General features: G+C 36.7%; 1 protein-coding gene across 1 annotated transcript; it reads right to left on the bottom strand.

Moving 5' to 3' along the window:
* Nucleotides 1–14,061: 14,061 nt before the first annotated feature.
* LOC117379827 (odorant receptor 131-2-like) lies at nucleotides 14,062–14,991 on the bottom strand. Its single transcript, XM_033976544.1, has one exon. It carries the CDS (start codon nucleotides 14,989–14,991, stop codon nucleotides 14,062–14,064), a length of 930 nt encoding a protein of 309 aa, XP_033832435.1.
* Between the last annotated feature and the right edge of the window lie 4,686 nt (nucleotides 14,992–19,677).

Below are 19,677 nucleotides of genomic sequence, written 5' to 3'. Positions count from 1 at the left end.
TGACTACTGGCTGATGTCTGATTGTCTAGATACAGAAGATGTTAACATTGATATTCTCCCTACTCCACTCACTGATCATAAAGCTATCCACATTAACATCAAATTACCTCAAAGTAAATCCCAAAACAAAAAGCCTACTGGATGCTAAATAATTATTTACTTAGACTGGAGACGGTGCAACAAATGATTTCTGAAACTATCTCTTACTATTTTGATAAAGCTAACTCTGAAATCTGTTATAATAAAAACTGGGAACTTTTCAAATATGAAATAACAAAATACCTAAGAAAACACAGTTCAGAGTTAAAGAAATATAGGAGAGCAGAACAGGATAAAATTATTAGGACATTATGACCTTATCCACAATAAATCCAAAAGATCTCTCAGAAGAAGACAAAATTAGTTTAGCCTCTTTACAAAATAAACGATGACCTTTAAAAAAAAAAAAAAAAAAAAAAAACGAGCTGAAGGTGCCTTTGTAAGATCTAGATTAAAGTGGTTAGAAGAGGCTGAAAATAACTCATTTTATTTCTTTCAACTGGAAAAGCATCATGCCAAATTAAATACACTACATCAAATAAACATCGATGGCCAAGTAACTTCTGAACCCCCCAAAATTGCCAAATTTGTTAGTCCATCTGGCCCAGATGGACTAACAGGAGAGTTTTATTAATTATTTAGTGACCAAATTGCTCCCTTTCTAATAAAAGTATTTTCAGAAAGCCTTGGCCAAGGCACACTTCCTCCAACATTAAACCAAGGAGTGATCACCCTGATACCAAAACCGAAAAAAGACATTCTTAATATTGATAACTGGCAGCCTATTTGTCTACTAAATAATGATTACAAAATTTTTGCTTCAATTTTTGCACGACGATTAAAATCTGTGTTGGACTCTATCATTGGAGAAACACAATCTGGGTTCATGCAAAAGAGACACATTTCAAATAACATTCGTCTTGTACTTGATATTTTAGATTATTCACATCTTATATCTGATGAGAGTTTTATTCTCTTCTTACTTCTACAAAGCTTTTGATTCAATTAATCACAATTTTATCTTCAGTTGCCTTCATAAATTTGGGTTTGGACCTGTCTTCTGCAACGCAATAAAATTATTATACAACAATGCTAATTGCTCAGTTAAATTAAAACATGGTACTTCTCCGCGTTTCTATATTAACACAGGAATACGGCAGGGTTGTCCGATTTCGCCATACCTATTTCTATTAGCCACTCAAACCCTCGTCGATTACATATCCATGAGTCAATTAAAAGGTATTTCTGTATTTGGCAAAGACATTCTAATAAGTCAGTTAGCTGATGACACGACTCTTTTCTTGAAAAACAGTAGCCAAATTTCTTGTGCACTAAGCCTAATACAAACATTCTCTAAAGCTTCAGGACTCCACCTTAACGTTAAAAAATGTGAGCTCCTCCCAGTCAAAAACTGTACTTTAGGATCTATTTGTGAAATTCCAGTTTTACTGGGTATTACTATTTCTAAAATGAAATGGACAGAACTTTATTAAACTTCAATCCATTAATTGATAAGACTAAAAGACAGTTTAATTTATGGCTCCAAAGAGACTTAAGTTTAAAAGGCAGAGTATTACTATCTAATGCAGAAGGAATTTCTCGACTCACATATCCCGCACTATCTCTGTATGTGGACAATCAGACACTTAAATCAATTGACCAAATTCTATATCATTTTATTTGGAAAAATCACATACATTACTTAAGAAAATCAGTCTTAATGAACTCCTATGAAAATGGAGGGCTGAACTTCCTTGACTTCACAACCCTAAATAATACTTTTAAACTTAAATTATATCTTAAAAGCCCAGCCTCCATCTGGAATATATTTCCTCACTACATCTTTTCAAACTTTGGTGGCCTCAATTTTCTACTTCTTTGCAATTATAATGTAGACAAAATTCCAATAAAACTTTCAGCATTTCACAAGCAGACTCTCTTAGCATGGGCACTTGCATACAAACATAATTTCTCTCCTCATAATTTTTTTTATTTGGAATAATAAATACATTCTATACAAAAACAAATCATTATTTTATCCTCACTGGTTTAACCAAGACATCCTACTGGTGGGTCAGTTATTTGACAGACATGGACACTTGCTGAGGTACAACGAATTCAATTTGAAATACAACCTTGCTGTAACTCCTCGGGAATATGCCATTGTGTTTGATGCAGTGACCAAAGAAATATGTGAATTATTTAAAAATACTAACATTGATAAAAATATGTGCTCACTGACTGTAACTAAAACCACCGTAGGACAAATTTGTTTTTCTACTGTTTGTAAAAAATAATCAAAAAATATGTGCCCTGCTACAACAAGATGTTGTCTCTGTGCCCTCTGCTATTTTTTATTGGAAAAAATTTGTCCCTGATGCTATTTGGAAAAAAGGATGGACTCTGAAACAAAGATTTATGATAAATAATAAGATGAGAGATGTCTCCTTTAAACTAATGCATAGAATTTATCTGACAAATCAATTTATGCTCAGATATATCAAAACAATTGACCCCAATTGCACTTTTTGTAAAGAACACCCTGAAACACTATGTCATCTTTTTTGGGAATGCACTATTACAAAGTCCTTTTGGAAAGACTGCTTAAAATTTATAAAAGATCGTATTGACTCTAAATTTGTACTAAAATTTAAACATATCATTTTTGGTATACATGATAAGAACTTAGACTCAAATAAAAAGTAGCAATTAATTTAATTATCATATTTGGCAAATTTTATATTCATAAATGTAAATTTTCTTATACATCCTTGTTTTTTCCTGTTTTAATTAATCAATTAGGTTCTTACATATCCACTATTTCCAAAAGCTTAAACAAAAAAGCTATCTTAACACTTGAAAGCTGCATGTCTTTAAACATTTTTGTAAAATGTAACAGTGGATCTAACTAACTTTCTTTTCTTTTTGTATACCCCCCTGGCATTCTGTGTTCTCATATTGTGTTCTGTACTCTATTTTGTAAACTGTCAATTTAAATTTATAATAAAAAAAAGAAAAAAAAAAGGGGGAAGGGCAGGTTTGTCGGGCGCATTCAGTAGGGTGCGTTGAAATGGGACAGCCCTTGTCGCGCCGGAAATTACGTAACTGCCCTTCGACGCACACCTCGAATGGTGATCCTAAGGCCAGTTTGGCGAATTGGGACACGGCCGGTGACTAGTACCATGCCAGATGTCACATGCTCTCGAAACCGGAAGTGGTGCGGTAAACCGGAAGTGGAAATTTCCCTCAACATTTTTTAATCTAAACTACAATTAATAATGAAATAATCATGTAAAACATTTATAAATTATTATACAACCTAATCTAAAATTCACAAGTGAAGACAGCAAAAGGAAAATTCATTTTTTGGACATGTGGATTGAAATTAGGGGCGGTCTCTTGAGTACAACACTGTATCAAAAGCCTACGGACAAGAATACTCTCCTACTGGCCACGAGTGCGCACCCCACGCACTTAAAAAGAGGTCTCCCTAAAAGCCAGTTTTTTCGCCTCAGACGGGTGTGCCAGAGTACAGAGGACTTTATAGAAAAGTCCATAGAGATGAGGGCAAAATTCATGGAGAGAGGTTATTCTCAACCGTGGATAGAGGAGGCTTATCAAGCTGCGTTATCCAAACCAAGGGACGCACTTTTAACGAACAAGGACTCAGTGAATGTGAGACGTTTTTCTGCGATTTTTAATACAGTGTATTCACCCCAGAGCCACAAAATCAAATCAGTCATTTTGAAACACTGGCACATTTTAAAGACTGTAGTAATAAGTAAGTGTGCGAAGACAGTCTGCAACAATGAGTGCATGCACTCATCTTTGCGGAATATGGATTAGAAGTTTTACATTGTTATCTATGAGTTTTTAACCAATGCTATATCGATATCATGACAGTCTGTGGATAATTTATTTTTACATGTTTTAGTTTTTGTTTGTTGGTTGCTAAGAGAAAATATGAATATGATCTGTGTCATAATATGGAAACTGCAGAACTTCCATATTACTATCATTATTGATATTATTGGGGACACTTAACAGGAAGAGAACACATAAAGTACTACATGTCCAGGAAACCCAAAATTACAACAGTTTCAAGAGTAAATGTAGTTTAATATAGTGATGGGACTTTTAATTCCTTAGTGGGATCCGAGTCTTTTGGATTCATTCTGTTCAAAGAGCTGTTCAAAAGACTGGCTCTTTACCATTTAATTATATGACCGAAGTCAAAGTGAGAAGTACTTTATCTAAAAACTGTAATGTCATCAATATGACACCAAGGTAAACCACTGAAGAAGGACCAGGATCACAGGGGACGTTTTGCTGCTTTATTTCCTTCTCCAAATGGTAAAAACTGTAAAAGTACAATAACATGCTCTTAGCAAAATGAGCAGAATATGACACGAAAATAAAGTGCATTCATCATTTATCAAACTTCACATTTCTCCTAAATAATACAAAAATATAGCTATCTAGACATCAATTAACACATTTACGGCATTGCCATGTGTGAGTTATAAGGTGGATGGCGACAGATAATGGCCGTGTCCGAATTCGCCAAATGCACCTTTTGAAGGTTCCCTTCGAAGTACTCCTCAAAGTGTAGTTTGAAGGTTCCGGTCGAGAGTGTGTCCTCCTCAGTGTAGCCGCCATTTTGCTGAAATGGGACAGGCCTACACCACGGACCGCACTTCCACCGCTGTCTTTGAGCGTACGATACGTACATTACGTACGTTATTTCCAATGATTTATTATTTAATAGAAGAAAAGTCAAGATGTCGTCGTCACAGCCGTTTCTTTTTTTTAGATTGAATATCAATAGGCAATTATAACGTTCAAGGTGATTTTTTTCTCATTTGTAGCTACTTCATAACTTTAACAAAATATACCTTGTGAAAACGTAATAACAGAGACAGAGGTAACAATATCATTTTCACATTCATAGTCTATAAACCAGAGAACACTGATTAGTTGTACATAAAGTGGGATATTGCAGTTTAACAATTGGGTATTTTGGCCAGTGGCTACACCACTTTATTAACAGTAGAGGGCACTGTTTCCCTTCTATGCCGTGCCAGTTCTTTCCATCTTGTTATTGTGAGGGATTTTCTAGCAGTGCAGCGCTACATAAAGCTAATATCTTGATTTACTAACACGAAAGTAAATGACACGTGCCCACGAGGGGCGCAGACCTATGGAATGTACCGGAACACATGAAGATTTTGTGCACGTCTCAGGACTCTCTTCTATCCTTTCCTGAGAGTCCGTTGCTTCATTGTTCACATTACCTGTGTGGAACTCATTAAACTCTTCTGACTTTATGTTTCAGTCTCTTGGTCTTTGACACTTACAATAGAAACGAACATTCTTGCATTATTCTTATTGTAGTAATAATTTCTAATGATAATAATGTCTTCTTATTGTGTAGCAATAACTGCACATTCCTTTATTCCATATAACTCCCCTCCTTTTTAATCATCAAACACACTGTACAGATCTTTATTCAGATTTAACAGTTTCATGTCACACTGTTATAGATGAGGTAAACCAGTACAAACATATGAACGTATATTGGGCAGCGGACTCCATTTTCTTCTGTTTCTTGCATAGTGCATGATGGGATATAGAAGTACGTGACGTATGCAAGGATGCACGATTCGGTTACGTCCGATCTCCATGGAAATGGTGGAAAGGGAAGGGCAGGTTTGAGGGCTGGTCAAGATGGCGGCTTGAGCGGTAGCTCTTTTTCAATCGGCTGCGCCAAAACTCGTATTTTGCTATGGAAAATTGCTTTTAAACGCTACTTCAAGTCTTTTCGCTACTGATAAACTGCTGGAACACTTTCTGAAGTCCCAATGTTTTCTCGGGACAGGAAAAGATCCTCTAAAGAGAATAAAAATCTAGCTACTTCCACAGCCATGGCTAAGGCTAGCAACAGCAAGCCTACAGCCAGCGCGGAACACGACTACATCAAAATACCCGACAACAAAGACATGATGACGGGAGAAGAAGAATTCCCTTCCCTCCCTCTCTCAGTCGAAGGAACCCCTTCTAAAGAACCAGCACACAAAAAAGCACTGTTTGCGATGCCTGGAGGAGAAGGGAAGAAAGGCTGTGGCTGTGACCAAGATGTTACTGGAGTTCTGTTAAATCTGATTAACACCCGTTTTGACGACTTAGAAAAACTGATCAGTGCGAACACAATGAGGATTGAGGGTCTTAAGAAATCAGTCGACTTCGCCTATGATCAGCTTAAAGACCTTAAACAAAGAGTTGATGTCATCAAAAATAGCACTATCCTCCAGCTAAAGGAACGACTTGTTGAATCTGAACACTACTCTAGATGCTGGAATCTTTTTCTTTTTTTGTTTTTGTGGTCCTAGACGCAAACTTTTTGTTCTATATTATCGGATTGAGCTTATACCAAATTTTACTAGCAGCTAAAAGGTTGTGATGCACTTCTTTTATATTAGCATCTTTCATTACTTGCAATATGAGGTAGCGTTAATTATCTTCACTTTTTTTTTCTTTCCACTCTATTTGTTAATAATGGCGCTAGATTGAAGTAACAGCGCGCACACTTCTGTATTCAGGTTCTTGCTCTTGTTTTTATGTCTTTATCTTTAGGTTCCTTGAATGCCGGGGGTTAAAAAATGCCATAAAACGTAAAGCATTATTTCTGTTTGCTAAAAACTTAAATACAGACTTTTTCTTTTTCCAAGAATCCCACTCTACATGTGATGATATTAACTTTTGGAGGACTGTGGGGTGATAATATTTTTCCTTCACATGGAAGTCAACATTCGGCTGGCACTCTCACGGTAAAGCACAAATTTGAAGGTGATATCCTCTCACACAAATGTGACAATGAGGGACATTTTGTAGTCATGGTGTTGGACTATTATAATAAGACTTTCATTATTATTAACATTTATGGTTACAACTTAAAACATAAAAATTCCGAACTCCTATACACCATAGAAAATTATTTAACTGACTTATTAAACCAGTACCCTAATGCAATAATAATTATAGGAGGAGATTTTAATATGGTACTGAATAATCAATTAGATAGATGGCCACCACAGACCAACAGTACTGATAATCAGTTGTTTACATTTATGCAATGTTTCAGTCTAAAAGACTTTTGGAGAGAAAAATTCCAAACAGATTTACTGTTTACATGGAGTAACAATAATGGTTCCAGGCAGTCACGAATTGACTACTGGCTGATGTCTGATTGTCTAGATACAGAAGATGTTAACATTGATATTCTCCCTACTCCACTCACTGATCATAAAGCTATCCACATTAACATCAAATTACCTCAAAGTAAATCCCAAAACAAAAAGCCTACTGGATGCTAAATAATTATTTACTTAGACTGGAGACGGTGCAACAAATGATTTCTGAAACTATCTCTTACTATTTTGATAAAGCTAACTCTGAAATCTGTTATAATAAAAACTGGGAACTTTTCAAATATGAAATAACAAAATACCTAAGAAAACACAGTTCAGAGTTAAAGAAATATAGGAGAGCAGAACAGGATAAAATTATTAGGACATTATGACCTTATCCACAATAAATCCAAAAGATCTCTCAGAAGAAGACAAAATTAGTTTAGCCTCTTTACAAAATAAACGATGACCTTTATAAAAAAAAAAAAAAAAAAAAAACGAGCTGAAGGTGCCTTTGTAAGATCTAGATTAAAGTGGTTAGAAGAGGCTGAAAATAACTCATTTTATTTCTTTCAACTGGAAAAGCATCATGCCAAATTAAATACACTACATCAAATAAACATCGATGGCCAAGTAACTTCTGAACCCCCCAAAATTGCCAAATTTGTTAGTCCATCTGGCCCAGATGGACTAACAGGAGAGTTTTATTAATTATTTAGTGACCAAATTGCTCCCTTTCTAATAAAAGTATTTTCAGAAAGCCTTGGCCAAGGCACACTTCCTCCAACATTAAACCAAGGAGTGATCACCCTGATACCAAAACCGAAAAAAGACATTCTTAATATTGATAACTGGCAGCCTATTTGTCTACTAAATAATGATTACAAAATTTTTGCTTCAATTTTTGCACGACGATTAAAATCTGTGTTGGACTCTATCATTGGAGAAACACAATCTGGGTTCATGCAAAAGAGACACATTTCAAATAACATTCGTCTTGTACTTGATATTTTAGATTATTCACATCTTATATCTGATGAGAGTTTTATTCTCTTCTTACTTCTACAAAGCTTTTGATTCAATTAATCACAATTTTATCTTCAGTTGCCTTCATAAATTTGGGTTTGGACCTGTCTTCTGCAACGCAATAAAATTATTATACAACAATGCTAATTGCTCAGTTAAATTAAAACATGGTACTTCTCCGCGTTTCTATATTAACACAGGAATACGGCAGGGTTGTCCGATTTCGCCATACCTATTTCTATTAGCCACTCAAACCCTCGTCGATTACATATCCATGAGTCAATTAAAAGGTATTTCTGTATTTGGCAAAGACATTCTAATAAGTCAGTTAGCTGATGACACGACTCTTTTCTTGAAAAACAGTAGCCAAATTTCTTGTGCACTAAGCCTAATACAAACATTCTCTAAAGCTTCAGGACTCCACCTTAACGTTAAAAAATGTGAGCTCCTCCCAGTCAAAAACTGTACTTTAGGATCTATTTGTGAAATTCCAGTTTTACTGGGTATTACTATTTCTAAAATGAAATGGACAGAACTTTATTAAACTTCAATCCATTAATTGATAAGACTAAAAGACAGTTTAATTTATGGCTCCAAAGAGACTTAAGTTTAAAAGGCAGAGTATTACTATCTAATGCAGAAGGAATTTCTCGACTCACATATCCCGCACTATCTCTGTATGTGGACAATCAGACACTTAAATCAATTGACCAAATTCTATATCATTTTATTTGGAAAAATCACATACATTACTTAAGAAAATCAGTCTTAATGAACTCCTATGAAAATGGAGGGCTGAACTTCCTTGACTTCACAACCCTAAATAATACTTTTAAACTTAAATTATATCTTAAAAGCCCAGCCTCCATCTGGAATATATTTCCTCACTACATCTTTTCAAACTTTGGTGGCCTCAATTTTCTACTTCTTTGCAATTATAATGTAGACAAAATTCCAATAAAACTTTCAGCATTTCACAAGCAGACTCTCTTAGCATGGGCACTTGCATACAAACATAATTTCTCTCCTCATAATTTTTTTTATTTGGAATAATAAATACATTCTATACAAAAACAAATCATTATTTTATCCTCACTGGTTTAACCAAGACATCCTACTGGTGGGTCAGTTATTTGACAGACATGGACACTTGCTGAGGTACAACGAATTCAATTTGAAATACAACCTTGCTGTAACTCCTCGGGAATATGCCATTGTGTTTGATGCAGTGACCAAAGAAATATGTGAATTATTTAAAAATACTAACATTGATAAAAATATGTGCTCACTGACTGTAACTAAAACCACCGTAGGACAAATTTGTTTTTCTACTGTTTGTAAAAAATAATCAAAAAATATGTGCCCTGCTACAACAAGATGTTGTCTCTGTGCCCTCTGCTATTTTTTATTGGAAAAAATTTGTCCCTGATGCTATTTGGAAAAAAGGATGGACTCTGAAACAAAGATTTATGATAAATAATAAGATGAGAGATGTCTCCTTTAAACTAATGCATAGAATTTATCTGACAAATCAATTTATGCTCAGATATATCAAAACAATTGACCCCAATTGCACTTTTTGTAAAGAACACCCTGAAACACTATGTCATCTTTTTTGGGAATGCACTATTACAAAGTCCTTTTGGAAAGACTGCTTAAAATTTATAAAAGATCGTATTGACTCTAAATTTGTACTAAAATTTAAACATATCATTTTTGGTATACATGATAAGAACTTAGACTCAAATAAAAAGTAGCAATTAATTTAATTATCATATTTGGCAAATTTTATATTCATAAATGTAAATTTTCTTATACATCCTTGTTTTTTCCTGTTTTAATTAATCAATTAGGTTCTTACATATCCACTATTTCCAAAAGCTTAAACAAAAAAGCTATCTTAACACTTGAAAGCTGCATGTCTTTAAACATTTTTGTAAAATGTAACAGTGGATCTAACTAACTTTCTTTTCTTTTTGTATACCCCCCTGGCATTCTGTGTTCTCATATTGTGTTCTGTACTCTATTTTGTAAACTGTCAATTTAAATTTATAATAAAAAAAAGAAAAAAAAAAGGGGGAAGGGCAGGTTTGTCGGGCGCATTCAGTAGGGTGCGTTGAAATGGGACAGCCCTTGTCGCGCCGGAAATTACGTAACTGCCCTTCGACGCACACCTCGAATGGTGATCCTAAGGCCAGTTTGGCGAATTGGGACACGGCCGGTGACTAGTACCATGCCAGATGTCACATGCTCTCGAAACCGGAAGTGGTGCGGTAAACCGGAAGTGGAAATTTCCCTCAACATTTTTTAATCTAAACTACAATTAATAATGAAATAATCATGTAAAACATTTATAAATTATTATACAACCTAATCTAAAATTCACAAGTGAAGACAGCAAAAGGAAAATTCATTTTTTGGACATGTGGATTGAAATTAGGGGCGGTCTCTTGAGTACAACACTGTATCAAAAGCCTACGGACAAGAATACTCTCCTACTGGCCACGAGTGCGCACCCCACGCACTTAAAAAGAGGTCTCCCTAAAAGCCAGTTTTTTCGCCTCAGACGGGTGTGCCAGAGTACAGAGGACTTTATAGAAAAGTCCATAGAGATGAGGGCAAAATTCATGGAGAGAGGTTATTCTCAACCGTGGATAGAGGAGGCTTATCAAGCTGCGTTATCCAAACCAAGGGACGCACTTTTAACGAACAAGGACTCAGTGAATGTGAGACGTTTTTCTGCGATTTTTAATACAGTGTATTCACCCCAGAGCCACAAAATCAAATCAGTCATTTTGAAACACTGGCACATTTTAAAGACTGATCCGGAACTTACACAATTATTCAAAGATCCACCTCTGTTCACATATAGAAGAGGCAGAAATCTGAGAGATGCCTTGGTACATTCAGACTTTTCTCATGGCAGAAATACACCAAACGCGCAAACTCTTATTGCCCCTCTTCCTTATGGTAATTATAGGTGTGGCAGTTGCGCACAGTGCCATAACACCATCAAGACCTCTCATGTCTGCCATCCTTGTACTGGAAAGAAGTTTCCCATCAAGAGTGTCATCACGTGCGCGTCAACCCACGTGGTGTACCTGTTGCGTTGTCCGTGCGGTCTTGCATATGTGGGAAAAACCACACGAAAACTAAAAACCCGCATCAGTGAACACAAAAGCGCGATAAGACGCCAAGATGCGGACTCTCCTGTAGCTGTCCATTTTAACCTGTTAAAACATGATGTGTCTTCTCTTCGCTTCTGCGGGATTGAACAGGTGCCTGCTCCACGGAGGGGTGGAGACCACGACCGCGCGTTAAAGAGACGTGAAGCCTATTGGATTTTTACTTTACAAACTCTTAGTCCTAAGGACTTAAATGATGAACTTTTGTTTAATGTAATGTTGTGATGTGGATATATAGAATTGTTTTTTGCCCTCTCTCTGAGTTATGAGGGAGATGTAATGGAACCTTTTGGAGGGGTCAGTTATGTCATTTATGTCTATTATGCTGTTTTTTTACGAAAATCCAAGGTATATAGTATATATCTGCTATTTTTTCTGATTGGTAATAATCATTATATTTTTCTGGTTATTATCCATGTTTTTTAATTCACAAAAAACGTTTGTAAAGGGAAATTATGCACAATCTTGCGGGTGTTTTTTGGGTTCTGATTGTGAATACATGTGTCTTACGACCATTGGTTGATTAAACTATAGGGGGCGGTCCCTTGATTTATATAAGGGGAGCGGAAGGGGCTGTCCTCATACCTGAAGAAGGTCAGAGCGACCGAAACGTTGTATGGAATAAAATTGCATTAAGAGTGAGACAGTGTGCGGGAGTTTTTCTTTAATTTTTAGATAAATTATTATACAACCCTTATTTTAGCTTTTTAATACATTTTACATTTATGAACTTATTTATTTAACTTTAACTATTAAACCAAATGCCTTAAAGGCAACACAACAAACTAATTACAGCAGGGATGCAGGCAGGCATCAGACCAATTTTTCTTGGCCCTCAAGCTTCCAGGTGAATTGGTCCATATTACTTTGAACAATACTTTTTACTGTACATTTCTGAAAATCTACTTTAACAAGCCCATATCAAATATTTATTGTGTTCCATTGAGGATGTAAGCATAAATAAAGGTCTAGTGGTTCAGTCTAACTTGTAATAATAATGCAGATTTGAAGTATTCACTGTATTTGCGACCAGTTTATGGCCCTCAGCTTTGTCTGTGTTTTTATATGTGGCCCTTAATGAGAAAAGGTTGGACACCCCTGAATTACAGAGACATGACCAAGGAGGCTCAGATGTGTTTGAAATTATTCAAACTGAGAGTGACAGTGAGTTTACCCTGTGGAATTATGAATAATCAAAATAATGTTGTAATATGGCAATAATAATAATAATAATAATAATAATAATAATAATAATAATAATAATAATAATAGTAATAATCTGAGTGGCAACCCCGCTCACAGTCAAAATACCAGTTTTTCTAAGTATATTTGAGCAATAAAACCACCTGTAATTGAGTAAATGTAAGGTAGATCTGTTTAATGTCATATTGTGGAACATTTTAAGCAGCGCTATGACATATCCATAGAAACATTAAGTTGACTCCCCAACCGAAAAGTTACATAGGGCACCTTTGAATGTGTTTTTGTGTGTTTTTGTGTGGCCTGCTCTGCTTCTGACCTGATTCTTGTGTTGGTTCAGAGTTAATCACTTTAAAACTGTAAAAAATAAATAAATAAATAAATAAATAAATAAATCTGAATGATCTGAATTGAGACGTTCACAAACACTTCACTAGTTTGTTATATGTGTAGTGTGTAAGATAAACAACAAAATGAACACTTAATAATAAAGTCCTTGTCTTGCATTCATGTAAAGAATCAAACCATTTTGAATCAGAATGTCCCTTTGGTCTTTCATATGTTTTTGTTATTATAAATTAAACACAGGATTCCCGGAGGAAGTATGGTTAAGTCTTGTTTTTAAAGCTCCAGTCTCAAGTTAATATGATCCATTAGATTATGCAAGATAAACAGATAGTGTGTATGTGTGTCATAGTTCTACTGCCACACTTGGTGCTATTGCAAATAACAGCTATTTAAAACCAAGACTCATTTGATTTGCTGAATAAACCTGAAATATAATTTCACACCAAGCATCACCAGAGAGAAGATTTGACTTCACCACCAGATCTTCACCACAAGATCCTTTTGTCAGGAGAAAATCAGGGATAAATATGGTCTAAAATGAGACTTAGTTCTAAACAATGATTAATCAAAGTACAAAACCAGGTGGTCTCAGACACTGGAGTGAGGAGAGTGTGGTGTGGAAGTGGCTGAGAAATACTGGACTCAAATGCACAAATGAGAAATTCTCTATTCTCTATTCTTATTAAAAAAATAAATCAAATTGTTAAAAAACTCAGATTGAACTGAAAAGAAGTTTGACACATGCACAGTCCTATTAAGTTCACATGACAAGCTATATTAAAGCTATATTAAGTAACCTCTTGGAGCTAAAAGTCAACTGCATGACTCCATAGAAATAAAAAGAAATTAAACCGATATTTCAGAACATTCTCCACGGAGATATATAAGTTTTATGCCATACTGTGGAATATTTTAGCAAAAGGAACAACCTCTCCATAAAGACAAGCAGGAGGAGGCCATCCTTCAGGCCAAATCAGAGTCCCGTTTTTGGAGATGCAGTATACACGTCCATAATGAAAACCCATGCTTTTAATTGAGTTCATTATTTGGCAGAAAAGTTACAACTCTTACATAGTTTAAGATACATAAGTGATTTTTCTCTTGTACAGACCCCACGAGGCATAGAACCTCAACACTTCAAAAAACTCCTTGTCCCGGAGTCCATAAATGAGTGGACTGAGACAACGCGGTGTCAGACTAAACGCGATGTAATTAAAATACCTAACATTGATGTACAAAATGACACTAATCTGCAGTAAGGCTGTTTCCAGAGTCGGACACCAGAACTGGATGAGACAGAGGAGCAGCTGGAAGGCATGGAGCAATACTGTCTGTAGACCTTTCTTCGAAGCCTTCTTATTCTCTACCGTTGCTGCCTGTGCCACTCTCATTATTTTAATATAAGAAAACACAACTACGATAAACATTACCAGGAAGTAAAACTGACTGACCCCTGACCTTAAGTGACTCTGCCAGATTGCAATTGTCATCTTTTCCACGGAGCAGATAACATCCTCCCGATACAAGCTAACATTTACAGTTACGAAAACTGCTAGTATCATGATGAGACACGGGATAAAGCTAACTCCGTGAATAACCAAAATGCAGTACAGTGCTCTTTGTGTTGAGCAAAGCTGCCCATGTTGTAAGGGCATGCAGATTGCTACGTAGCGCTCCAGAGTCATTACAGTTAATGTGACCGGTGTGATGACGTTAAGCAAAACTGATGTAATGACGATAATTAAACACAGCCACATCTGCATATAAATTTTAAAATAAGTAAAGATCATTAAAATGTTTGTAACGACAAGGTACAAGCAGTCAGCCATGAGGGCGCTAGTGAACAAAATGTAGCGCATAGTTCGGTAAAAAAACTCCTTCATGAAGAATGTTGTGATCATTAGACTGTTGATGTAAAGAAAAATGATTATAAGCACCTGCACTAGATAAAGAATCATTTGTTGAGGTCTAGGCCCCAAACTTGGAGCAGACTGGTTGGAAGCCATGCATGAAATTATATAATCATTTTCATTTATGTATCAAATATGTATAAATATCCCGAGTGCAAGCAGTGAACAGTTACCTCCGCCCCCTTCTGAGCACTGGAGCGTTCGGAAGCTTGATTTAAAGGCTAAGGCATGGGCAAGTACAGAATGTCATCAGCTTTTTTTTTTTTTTCTCTTTCGCTTGTCTAAGTCTAATGAGGAGCTCTGTTGCAAAGGGAGTGCTCCTATCACCCCAAAGGTCCATGTTAAAGGTGCTGTGCTTGATACTTACAGTTTTAAAAGCATCAAAAATAAAAAAAACTAGTTCAGTTTAAACAGTTTGCAGTGGTCCAGTTTTTCTTCACTTACGGTATGTATTCTCACCATCCTAAATATTCACTACAATGAGTTATAGGCACTTTTCACAACTTTTAGAGGCCAGAATGGAGTTTTCCACGGTAAATCTAACAACTAGCATGTTAATGTGCACTTCCTGATTATTTGGCAATAAAACACTTTCTAGTAAGATATAGTACATGGAAGACTTCAGAGCTGCTCATACATCTGTACTGGTGCATGTATCTAAACTTCAAGGCCCCGTACCCATGTATTTAGGCAAACTTTGTCTTGCCCCAGTACAGATATGTATGTGTTATCTTCACCATGATGGAAAATCTCCTCTCTGGTGTCAAAGGTTGTCAGACACACTTATAAACTCATTGCAGTGATGAACTGGGATGCTCAGAATGCATAAGGTGAGGAGGAATAATTTTGGCCTATTTTAAAGATGCTGTACCTTTAGTATCTTAAAGACATGAAAAAGAGAACTAGTTAATTCTAAACTTTGTGTACTTCCACAGTGACTGAGTCAGATTCAGAGTGAGCCAGATTTATGAAACCTAAATGACAACCAAATAAGTCAGTTTTATGAAATGGCCCTCTGGATGAGAGTCACTTTAGAGTTTAGAACAACCACCACATTCACCCATCTAGAATGGCATCATGTCTGGGGCTCAGGAAAATCTGTGATCATTTTCTTATTATTCAAATCCTATTATTTATTCAAATTCATTAGCCAATAAACCAACTTCGCTTGTGTCCATGAAAGAGTGCTTTCAGCACCATGGACAGAGGTAGAGCCTATCAACTGCAAAGCAGATGAGCTGGTTTAACATGTGTGCACAAGTACTGTCCACGCAATATGGATGCAAAACAACTTTCGCCAGCTAAACTCAGACAAGACTGAAGTCATACTCTTTGACCCATAGAAACTAAGAGAACGTGTCAGCAGTCATTTCCAGTCTCTATCTCTAAAACCTTCAAATAAGGCTAGAAATCTAGAAGTAATAATGGACTTAGACTTGAACTTTAACTGCAGCTTTTTACCATCTAAAAAAACATTGCAAAAATCAAAGGTATACTGTCAAAACCAGTCTTGGAGAGACTTATCCATGCATTTGTCTCCAGTAAGTTAGACTACTGTAACGGCCTCCTCACTGGCCTCTACAAACAAGTGTTAAGACAGCTGCAGTACATCCAGAACGCTGCTGCTCGGGTCCTGACTAGAACCAGGAAGTACATGCACATAAGTCCTGTGCTCAGGTCCCTGCACTGGCTCCTGTGGCTCAGAGAACAGACTTTAAAGCAGCTCTGCTTGTGTACAAGTCTCTCTATGGCCTAACATCAAAGTACATCTCCCACATGTTAGTGCCATTTGGACCATCACACACTCTGAGGAGTTCAGGGACTGGTCTCCCGTTGGTGCCCAGAGTCAGGACTTCCTGAAGATGTGAGACAGGCCTCTACTTTGACAATGTTTAAATCCAGACTCCAAACTGTTCTGTTTAGCTGTGCATATGACTGAAAGGTTTTATTCTGCACTCTTCTCTTTTAATGTTAATTTTATGTCAACTATTTGAGATTATTTGTTTTGATTTGTTGTATTGTGATTTTAATGTCTTTCTTATTCTGTAAAACACTTTCATTTTCTTTGTGTATTGATTGTGCTATACAAATAAACTTGCCTTACCTTGCCTTACAATGTCAAGTAGAGATTTGAGACACTCTGTAGTAGATTTATAATGTTATGTCTTCATTAAGGCAAGAAACGCGATGATTTACATTTCATCACTTTCCATTTCATTTGGACAACTTTTTGTAACAATGTTTTATGCCACATAAAATGATTTTTTTTTTCTTTTTTCTTTTTTTATACAAAGAATCTAAACAAAGTTTTGACAAAGATGTAAATTAGTTTTGCACTTCAAGGCCACCGTAATTTAGCCACATGAAGAGGAAAGATGATACCACAAAATGAAATCATATCCATTTGAATACATTTACAGCTTTTTATTAAATGATCTCATGTTTTGTTTTTGATGCAAATCTCAGCTGAGGTGTAAATATTTAATGAAGCTTAATGAGTCACTGAGAGAATAGTGACTCCATCTGAGACAAACACAGACTGAGTCCTTGGACAGCTCCTTGTTCACATGTAATTCTACTCTGAGAGAAGAGCAGCTACAGCTTTATATCAAACTCTTCACTCATCACATCATAATAATAATAATACAGTTTATCCTGGGACAAAGCATGTTTGGTCAATATGCTGCAAATTAAAGCCACAGTACGGCATTGTTCAGCCAAAATACAGGTAAATGAAAGTTGTTTTTTTTCATTTTGGTTATCCTTACTGTGGCTTGGAGGAAGGCCACCTCCTCTAATTTTCTAGAATGGAACAAGACATATGGAGAAAGGCTTTGTACCCCATTTTTCCATGTTTTAGCAAAATCTGCCTTGCCTCAGTACAGATATATTTTATTAGGTAAAAATATGTGCATTATTGTGCATATACATGTACATTAGCATGCTAGTTGTTGTTAGCTTTACCATGATGGCAAGGTCATTTGCAAGGTAAAAGTGCTTATTAACACAGCACTTTTAACTTTCTTTCCATGGAATCATGCAGGTGATGTGCCATCTAAAGAACTGTACATACTGTGAGCTTGAGAACAGTGTGCACAAAGACCATGAGTTTTTGGTCCTCATTCAAGACCTAAATGTCTAAATGTATTCTAAAGCAGTTGCCACATACTCCAATCACCAAGGTTACCAAAACCAAGGACAATGGCCCATACAAACACCTATTTTTTTTACTTTAATGAAGATGGTTTGAAGGACATGTTCCAGCGATTACCCCTGAGCTGGACACATTGTATTGGTAAAAATAGACATGTTGTGCCTTTTCTCATGATGTGGCTCAGGCAGTGATGGAAACTCCACCAATCCATACTTTAGGTTATTAGGTCCTTCTTAGGTCTTATGTACAGATCTCTGTTTGTTTCAGACCTTGACAATTTGGGCTGCACTTTGCTCCTTCCTCTTCAGTGTTGCATGATGTTACAGTGACGTGGGACGCTTAGCTCATTTAAACCATTTTTGGCACTGTCTTTCTTGTTGGAGCAGTAGGATGACAGCCCCATCTGCAGTCCAAGGTCTTCACAACTGTGTCCCAGGTGTGAGAGAGTTGGTAGGTCCCCTCATTCCAAGTTACGGTCTAGTGGGGGCATTTCAGGATCTCGATAAGGCAAGGCAAGGCAAGTTTATTTGTATAGCACAATTCATACTCAAGGTAATTCAAAGATCTTTACAGAATAAGAAAGACATTAAAATCACACAAATCAAAACATAAATAATCACAAACAATCATCTTAAAATTACCATTAAAACAGAGTCATATGCACAGCTAAACAGAACTGTTTTGACCCTGGATTTAAACATTGTCAAAGTAGAGGCCTGTCTCACATCTTCAGGAAGACTGTTCCAGGTTTTAGCTGCATAAAACTTAAACGCTGATTCGCCATGTTTAGTCCTGACTCTGGGCACCAACAGGAGGCCGGTCCCTGAAGTCCTCAGAGTGTGAGATGGTTCATTTGGCACTAACATGTCGGGGATGTACTATGGTGCTAGGCCATGGAGAGACTTGTACACAAGCAGAGCTGCTTTAAAGACTATTCTTTGAGCTAGAGGAAGCCAGTGCAGAGACCTAAGCACAGGACCGATGTGCTTGTACTTCCTGGTTCTGGTCAGGACCCGAGCAGCAGCGTTCTGGATGTACTGCAGCTGTCTTAAGGCTCTTTTGGAGAGGCCAGTGAGCAGGCCGTTACAGTAGTCCATTATTACCCCTAGATTTCTAGCCTGATTTGAAGGTTTTAGAGAGAGAGACTGGAGGTGACTGCTAACACTTTCTTTATGTTTCTGTGGGCGAAACACTATGACTGGAGACCGGAGAAAGTTGTTTTGCATCCTCACACTGATCTGTTGGATGCAGTGGCAGAGTGAATCCGCTGGTCCATATTCACCTGCTGCCAGTGAGACATCTGATCTGAGTGTCATCTGCATAGTTGTAGTAGGACAGATTATTGCTGCGTATTAACTGGCCTCACAGCAGCATGTAGAGATTGAACAACAGGGGTCCCAGGATTGACCCCTGGGACACCCCACAGCTCAGGGACATTTTATTTGAGACACATTTTACAATTTCAACGAAGTACTCCCTGTTTTCTAGACAGGACTTGGACCAGTTTAGTGCCGTACTAGAGATGCCCACCCAGTCCCCTAGTCTCTGTAAGAGGATCCCATGATCCACAGTGTCAAAAGCAGCACTCAGATCTAACAGGATCAAGACTGAGATTTTGCCTGCATCAG

This window comes from Periophthalmus magnuspinnatus, chromosome 13, assembly GCF_009829125.3.
Source record: "Periophthalmus magnuspinnatus isolate fPerMag1 chromosome 13, fPerMag1.2.pri, whole genome shotgun sequence".
In the NCBI taxonomy this organism is placed as follows: Eukaryota; Metazoa; Chordata; class Actinopteri; order Gobiiformes; family Gobiidae; genus Periophthalmus; species Periophthalmus magnuspinnatus.
This window is presented reverse-complemented; position numbering and strand designations above follow the sequence as displayed.